Here is an 8,890-nt window from a genome sequence, read left to right as displayed (position 1 = left end):
TTTTGTTTAAAAAAAAAAAAAAAGTGAACAACCAGTGGTAATCGTTACCGAAACAAGTTCACCAAATACCATTTTTGTTTGTTTCAAAACGGTATTTTGACACAAAAACTGAAAATTCTGTTTTTAACGCGAAACATTATTTTTATAACTGAATGACTATCAAACGCAGCCTTAAAGTTTCATTTCGTAACAACTCATTGAAAATATGATCATTTTAAGCGTCATTATGCATGATGAAGTATAAGGCTGCATACAACTTGTCCTTCCCAAACGTCACAGTAGCGGGAGCCTTGTACATTGGGTTTCACTTTTTTTTTTTATCTCTGATAAAGTATAACACTTTAGTATTTGCCACTTAGAATTACATAAGTTGACTCTTTTAAAGTACACTAAACGACATAAAAAGCAATATTAAGTGCTTATGTATTTTTAATATTTCACAAAGTACTTTACTATAGTGAGAATAAAAACAAGTTCCGTCAGGGACACAGGCCCTTCTACCTTCAATAATACATATAGGTATAATCTCTAGGAAAGCATAAACTACATAACCTTATTATAGTTTCCATGGTACTAGATTATACAAGGGCACTCAAGGAATTCCAATGATGGGCATGATTGGAATATAGTCACTGGTTGGTGCAAGTCCCCACTCCGATGGTAGAGGTATATTGATGGTTTTGAACGGTCCGAAATCCGTTGTGAAGGTCTTAGTCATCTCATCCAACGGTGTTGATTGAGTCTTGGCCTTGGTGTTTGTAGAACATGATGTGAAGAAGGCAAGAGGTTTGGCTATGGTGAAAGAGTTTTTGCCATGATCAGCTTCCACGACATTGTAGACTAGGGTTTTTCTGGAGGAACAAAGCTGCTTGGGCCCACCAAGTAGCTTGGCTAAGCACTTAGTAGAAGACTTAGAAGAAGAGTCCCGTGGAAGCTCAGTTCTAAAGTGGCCATTATCATCTGTTACTGCCATCGCCATCTTCTTCACTCCATCACAACCCACCAAAACCCTAATTCCTGAAACAGAGACAGTATTGTAAGAAAGAAAAAGTAGTGAAAACACTAAAAAAATAGGAGTATTAGCAGGACAAACCATGGAGCTGGTGGCTCTTTTCCTTGCAGTCAAGGCAAGAGACGGAGCCATGCAGAAGGGCTCGGCCTGATGAAGCATCGACATGAAAGAGAACCAGTGAGAAGAGAAGTGCTGTGACTGCACAAGAAAGCGCCATTGTTGAATGCTGATGACACAGTGGGAGACTGCAGGAAGTGGTGAAGGAGAAGATGTGAAGAACCTCTATATAAATAATAAAATAATTACCAAGATCGCAATTAATGAATGGAGGGCAAACCTCAAGTGAGTAGTTGGTGTGTGAAATTAATAGTTACATAGTACTGTATTAATTAAATTTCCTGGTGATGGGTTCACCCAAAAGGTTGATCCAAAAAATAAAGAAGTGCTCACCCAGAAGTTTTGGGTGATGGTTCCTTAGCTTGGTTGGTTTTCCTCAAGATTGTCAAACATACATTTATGGTGACAACATGGTTTCCCTCAATTTTCAAAATTTTCAAGCATACATTTATGGTGAAAATTTGTGTGGTTAACAATCCATGGTTGGTGCCACGTAGGATTAAAGATGTAAACGGGTGAAACACGGATCAAATGTGATCAAATCCGAATGTCTATCGATTGGATATAGATACAAATGCAAATTGATATCGAGTTTTTAATTATTTGTTTACATCCCTAATTTGTGGAATCTGAGCATTCTTCCCTTCTCTCAGATAGATACAACTCACTCTTAATTCATGTCTCTCTTTTTTTAGTTATATATTTGTTCGAATCAAATAGATTATGTTTCAGATTATCAAAATTCTGATTAGGATATCTTGGACTCAAATCAAATTTGAATTTTTGACTATCTATTTATATTCTTACTCATTTATCGTCTTTATCTATTTTCATGTATTTCTTATTTTATTTCGGTAAGAAGCTTTCAAGTAATTTCATGCACTCGTTTTATTCTTGCGCACCCCTTGATAATCTAAAATTTTTCTAAGTTTTGTTTTTCCATGTGGCTAACGGTAACTAGGAAGATTGGAATCTACTTATTCATAAAATTTCCACCCCACTTGGTTAACAGATCTAGGCACTCACCCACTACTGTTTAGGCCCCTGGGTTGCCATCCACCCGAATGGCTCCTTACATTAATGGAAAAATGATTAAAACGTCGCCACCGAGATTTTGGGTGGACAATGAATCTGATATTGGTTGGAAGGTTGGATGAATTCACTTCCTACCCGTGTCAGCATAGTCACATGACACAAGTTTTAATCCAGAATGGAATTTTCTATGTGGCTGGATAGAAAATCTGCAAAGATGGGAAAGAGGTGGCCGGCTTCATAAATAGAGGGTAAAAAATCATATGACATGGTTGGTTGGTTGTGTTACAAACTCACCTGTTTGAGTTGAACGGTTGAACCATGAAAATTCACATAATATATGGCACTATGTCAACCATGGCTAGGAAATCAGGTTAGGATGAGATTTTTTTTTATTTTTTTTTTATTTTTTAGGACCTCATCTAATCATTTCTTAAAGTTGGACGAGAATTCATGATTCCTAGACAAATTTCACTTCTTTTTTTTCACTTGACTCGAGTGATTTGTTTACTATGATTTCAATTAAAAAAAAAAACAAGGAGAAATGTTATTTAACCGAAGTTGGTGAAAATAAATTTATAGTCTTACTTTTTAACCTTTCTAATCAAATATTTTTTCTTTCAATAAAGGGTAAAATAATTGTATAATTTACTGTCTGTACTCCAAAAGTGCAGGGAGAGAGCAATATGAAATTATTTTTAAGAGAAGTTTTTAAGTACTAGTGAGAACTCTAATGAAATAAATCCCTTTTAAGAACCAAAACTATGTAGTCCTTTTTCTTTAATGTGTTTTAACTTCTGTTAGAGTCTTAATGAACGTATGCATTTCTACCAAAAACAAAAAACATGCATGCATCCCACAAAAATTCACAATAGCAAACCCTAGTGTGGAAGTTTCATTTTTATATTTATTATGATTTTAGAGTAGGTGAGCTTGTGGCACAATTATTAAGTTACGTTATTGTAACATGTTGGTCACAGGTTTAAAACTTGAAAAATAGCCTCTTATGCGAAGCAAGAGATAAAACTGCGTACACTTACTCCTCCCAGACCCTACATTAATAAGAGCCTCGTGCACAAAATAGATTTTTTTTTTTTTTAATGATTTTAGAGCATGCAATTCTCCATCCATTTGGTCGGAGTCTAAAAGATAACAAGGTCAGTATGATCATAATACCATGCAAATTAAGTAAGCAAAGGATGATTGATCACATTTTTTCTATTTATTTAAAAATTAATAATTAACATTAGAACATTAGCTCCATCCATAATAACGTAAAGAGCAATGGTAAATAAAAACTGAACCAGATGCCTGAGAGGTAAGGGTACATGACTTAAGGAGAAAGACGTGGTTCTTTTATAACGAGAAAGTTATGTCAGAGAGGATCTGAAGAACTTCAATGGAATTCACTTGCTACTCCTCAGAATCAGACAAGACATTAATGAGAAAGTGAGGTTTGATGAAGAACTTCAATGGACTTCACTTGCTACAACTCAGAGTCTGACAAGATATTAATGAGAAAGTGAGGTCAGAGGAAGAATTGGATGGAATTCACTTGCTGCTCATAGTCTGGCAAGAAATTAAATTCTATAGTGTGGGCAAGTATAATACAATATTTAAATATCTGTAGAAGTAAAACTTATTTATTTGGTTGTGGGTAGGGGAGAGAGAGAGAGATTTCCATTATTGTACGCAATGGCCAGACACTACTCATGGCCAAAAAGCTTGGAGAGGAGAGTGGGACCCAATTTGCTCAAGCAAGTAAAGTGGGAACTTGTCTAAGCAATCACCGAATTTTGTCAGGTGGATGAATGCTCACCTACTATTTTAGGTGACCCAAACAGCCCAAATTACAATTCTTAGCCCTGATTCACACCCCCTCCCTCCAAAGCATTCGATCAAAACACTCTTTATATTTTAGTAGGTTCTATATTTTATCACCTAAATAAAACATGCAATCTATATTGTTAAAGTTTTCATTTTAAAATCAATTGACTTGAAGTGGGCTGGCCTCTTGTGGCTCTTATACAAAATAATTGAGTCATCCACAATCGATGTGGGACTATCTCAATATACTCTCTTACGTACAATCATTTTAGGCTCTGTCTTCATGGATTGATAAAGGAATCCATCATTGACGAAGGCCCAATGTATCTGCTTTGATACCATGTTAAATTTTCCATCTTATATATATTTATATATATGTATATATATATTATTACATAAAATGTATTAGATACATACCGGGATGAGGCAATTGGTCTCAGGCTTAATATGTCAAGCCTATGCCAATTCTTTTTGAATTAGACTTGCACTGAGTTTGGCTGTGCTGGGTATCGAATTCTCAAGCTTAGGCCCAACCAAAAGCTGGCCCGGTTTCAGACGGCGACTAGGGGCCTATTGCCACCCCTACTAAAATGGCACTACTATTGGTGTATGATGTCTTGTATTCAATCGCAGTTTAATCCATAGAGTACTGGTGCAACACCTAAACAGGCAAGACGGCGGTCCCGCTAGCCCGTTAGCGGGCCGTGGGGGTTGCAAGGGGGGTAGGAGGCCCCCCGCTCGAATTTTTTATTTGAGGGCAATTGTGTACTTTCTGGATTAGGGTTTTTTTTTCGCTATATATTTGTAGCGAGTGTTTCTTTCTCTGTAATGCAAGCAATACTGAGAGGTGTGAGGACGAGCCCTGTAAACATATTCTCCATTAATAGTGAAGCAGGATCTCATCTCACCGGGGACGTAGGCAACCTTGCCGAACCTCATAAAATCCGTGTGCATTGTTTGTTTTGTTTTTCCATTATCTTCTGCATTGTTTTAGGATTGCGTTTCTACAACTACTTCTACCATATTTGATCTTATCTATGATACATATCTTCTCTACATATCAGGGTTTCAAAAATCAATGAATCGGATTGAGAATCTACTAAATTCACCTCATAATCAGTATTATTAATGATCGTGTTTGACCGATTTGAATCAAGAAATGGCACTATTTGATTTGGATGCCGATTCCAAGTTTTAAAACCCTTCATGATAAAATTTGATCAAACCCATTAATCTACATGCACTCTTAGTTATTGTGGTAACACTTGAGGTTTTTGTTAATCTACACCCCTTGAGGCTTTTCTTCATATATAGCTTAGAAGATTTTATCTATTTCGTGCAGAATAGATTGGCCTATATCCACTCTGTGGATTCAGGTTTCTTATAACTCTAATTTAATGAGCTCTTCTCAAAATGAATAGTCATTTCTATACCACCCCAAACAAAAAAAATGTATAGTGTAGAGTGTGGTACTAAATAAAGTATAGTATTGCATATCATAGAGGATTCCATCACCTAATTTATTTATGGGTTGGGTCCACAGGGTCAATGAGAGTTGATGCTTTAGGATTTGGTCAAACCATATTCAATCTTGAAAGACAAGCCAGTTAAATCCATGCATGTTGGATCCAAGCCCAAGCTCAAGTAATTCATCCCCCCTCCCCTCATCCTCCCTTTTTTGTTTGTGTAGAAAATGTATATTGTTTTGAGATCAAGTTTACTTTCTTCCTTCACCAACGAGGACGGTCGTCATTGCGATTGAATGGGTGTCAAGAACAATGGAAGGCATTTACACTTCGAACAAATAGGAGCCTCTCTTGGGACTCCAACTAGCTGTACCTTGAACAGGCGGTACCAATCTCACTTCATTGAGTCCTTCTTTAATATAGGAATGTCTATTATTGCTACCAGTTAATTACAATAAATGGAATGAAAGAAAGAGCTAACAAACTAACATTAACAGCTATCCAGAAGACGGTTGTGCTAGCCAGATTTAACGATAGGTTGATTTTTCGGTCGCTGCCATTACCACTCATGATTCGATCACCTTCATTTTATGGATTTATCGGACGATACACTCATGATCAATTGCAATATAAACGGTCTAATGGAAGATAGAGAGAAATAGTTGTTGATGGGATGTTCTGTTCCTATTAGATTTTTGAATGAGATATGAGAATGATCCAACTGAAATTTTAATCAGCCATTTCAGTTTCTTAGGCTTGGACTTAGTTTTTTAGCCCATGGATTTGATTGGGGTTGGAAAATCTAGGCCCAAGGTTGAGTAGGACTGAGTTTAAGATTTATATTGGCTGGGCCAGTTCATATATAGATTTATACAAATGCTTACAGAATAGGATAAAGGTTTCATATACACAAGGCCCACTTAAGAAGTCATACCTATCTTCCTCAAAAAAATTTCAACGTGGCAAATTATATGGGCTTGAGTTTTTAGAAGGTAGATCCATAAGCCTTGCTTACAAGTCAAGTTTTAATCAAATCAGAGTTTGTTAGATGACAAAATAGAATTTTAAAAATCTAAGACTATAGGAGTGTACACATTGTTCATCCATAGACATACATAGGATGTATGTTGATTGTTTATACCCAAGAGAGTACTGATTGAATTAGGCTCTAAAATTTGACATTTGGTAATAGAGACCACATCCTCTTTATAAAGAGTCGAAGTTGCTGCGTGACCATCAAGTTGCTCAATTATAAACCCTTCCATAAAATATAAAACAAAATTTTTTTTTTTTGAAACATATAAAACCATTGATTAAGCATCATAGTTTATATTCACTACAAACCTTTGATTGGATATTCTATATGAGAGCAAGTTCTTAACAAGCCTCACCATATGTAAAATAAAATGCCCTCTAATAAGTATCAGGTGGGGTTGAAAAATCGGTGTCCGACTCCTCTTCATAGAGCCAAGGGAACAGGGAGCCATCCCATGGCTGGGGCGACCTAGGGCAGACGTGACCTGAGATCTCACAGCTTGGGCCTTAGATAGAGGCCTGACATTTGATCGAGCTGGGCCGGTCCTGGGCTCAGGATTTAGCAGCCCGCGCCGCCCGGTTGCAAGTTGCAACCCTAGACCTTGCTCCATTGAGGGATGGCATTAACGTCATTTAACAAAAAAAATCTAGGTCATCGTTAATTTCTGGAATGATAATATTTATACCTATATAATCATCCCCATTCCCCCGAATCCCTATCGCCATCCTCTCGCAGCGACTAGGGTTTAGAGTGGCGAGGTGATCGTCTCCTTATCTTTTCTTAAGTTGCTTGTTCTGTTCTGGCTTTGGAGTTTCTCTCTCTGTCTTGTATCGTTTGTGTTTTTTTGCCAACGTTTCTAATTGATTCTTCTCTTTTTTCTAATTCGTATTTGTCATTTTCAGAGTAGTTTTGTTTAGGTTTTCATTTGATCTTTGTGAAATCTTCTGTTTTCATATGGTGATTGATGTTGTCAATTTAATTTCCTAAGCGCAGCCCTTAAGATCGCCTTCCAAGTTTGATCCATGGAAGCGTTTTGAGTCATAGCTGCGCAACAGCAAATATGGGGTTTCTAAAGGGGTTTCCCTTGGTCACCTCTCTCCCACCCTCCTTTTTTAGTTAATTTTGAACTTGTTCATATTAACTATAGTGTTTTTTCTGTTCGTCATTGATTTCTCTGTGTTGAAATCCTGAGATCAATAGCTTTTGTTATTAATCTCAATTAGGTTTTACTATGGGGATTCAATTGACTGATATATTGCGAAATGCGTCACTCAGAAGTGGTGGGGGAATATTTAGAGGATATTTCTTCATCATTTTATGCCTAGTTTCTTTTGGAAGTGCCAAATTTTGCCTTAATCATCATTTTTCTTTATTCATTTTAGCTCGGATTATTCCATGTGGCAAGAATGATGAGTCAATTAGATGCGTGAAGGGATGTATTAACTCCTTCATGAACTTAATTTCTGAGGCTTATTGATATTCTGACTTGCCCATTCCTTTTTCCCCCTCATTCATGGTTTTTTTTTTTTAATAAATTCTTGCAGATTGAAAGCTTTTATTCTGTTTTGAATTAGGCTTTTTTAGTTTCCTTTTAGTTCCAAGACAAAAAAATGGCAAGAATGATGAGACAATTAGATGTGTGAAGGGATGTTCAATTCCTTCATGACCGTAATATCTGAGGCTTATTGATATTCTGACTTGCCCACTCCCCCTCCCCCTGCCCCTTCCCCTTCCCCTTCCCCTGGGATTTAACTGTTTTTTTTACTCTTACGGCAGCTCTGTCATGCAAGCTTTCTATTCTGTGCTTTTCAAGTATTTTAAGATTATTTTGAGCTCCAATACAATGTGGCAAGAATGATGAGACAATTAGATGTGTGAGAAGATATTTAACTCTTTCATGACCTCAACTCAGAATGCTTATTGATATTCTGACTTGCCAATTCTTCGTTATTTTATGGATGTCTTTTTCTTAGATCAACTGTCTGATTTCAAGCTTTTTTTAATTTTCTTTTCATGATCATTGGGTTGAAGATGGGATTAAAAATGGGAAACAACCAAGAAACTTTGATTTCTTTCCTTCAGGGAAAATTTTGAATTGATAAGCTCTTTTAAAGTGAATAAATGATATTACAATCCCATTTAGGTGCCAGAGAAATTGATTGATTTGAACTTGATATTTTATCCATGGTGAAATCAAGATAATAGAATGACCAGGAAAAAATTATAAATTGATCATCAGAAAACTATTGGACGGTATGAACTATAAACATTTTAAGACTTTCTATCTCAAAAGACTCCAAAATGGAAATCTTAAAACTTGTAAGGGAATGTGGAGGGGTGGGGGGGTTTGAGTTGGGAGCGGCTGGGTGAGAAGAAATATTGAGAGACAAGATAAACAGC

General features: G+C 36.5%; 1 protein-coding gene and 3 non-coding genes across 4 annotated transcripts; 3 read left to right on the top strand and 1 right to left on the bottom strand.

The window, feature by feature from the left end:
• Nucleotides 1-399: 399 nt before the first annotated feature.
• LOC122085979 lies at nt 400-1,296 on the bottom strand. Its single transcript, XM_042654619.1, has 2 exons — nt 1,094-1,296; nt 400-1,017 (listed from the first exon to the last, which is right to left on the bottom strand). The coding sequence occupies exons 1-2, from the start codon at nt 1,227-1,229 to the stop codon at nt 593-595; spliced, it is 561 nt and encodes a 186-aa protein (XP_042510553.1). The 5' UTR covers nt 1,230-1,296; the 3' UTR covers nt 400-592.
• Nucleotides 1,297-7,885: 6,589 nt separating this feature from the next.
• Nucleotides 7,886-7,984, top strand: LOC122087769. The gene has a single exon (XR_006142843.1). It is a non-coding gene; the product is annotated as a small nucleolar RNA Z266 (small nucleolar RNA).
• A 114-nt stretch (nt 7,985-8,098) lies between these two features.
• Nucleotides 8,099-8,197, top strand: LOC122087770. Its single transcript, XR_006142844.1, has one exon. It is a non-coding gene; the product is annotated as a small nucleolar RNA Z266 (small nucleolar RNA).
• Nucleotides 8,198-8,332: 135 nt separating this feature from the next.
• Nucleotides 8,333-8,432, top strand: LOC122087771. The gene has a single exon (XR_006142845.1). It is a non-coding gene; the product is annotated as a small nucleolar RNA Z266 (small nucleolar RNA).
• The last annotated feature ends 458 nt before the right edge of the window (nt 8,433-8,890 follow it).

Source organism: Macadamia integrifolia, chromosome 8, assembly GCF_013358625.1.
Source record: "Macadamia integrifolia cultivar HAES 741 chromosome 8, SCU_Mint_v3, whole genome shotgun sequence".
NCBI classification, from domain to species: domain Eukaryota; kingdom Viridiplantae; phylum Streptophyta; class Magnoliopsida; order Proteales; family Proteaceae; genus Macadamia; species Macadamia integrifolia.
This window is presented reverse-complemented; position numbering and strand designations above follow the sequence as displayed.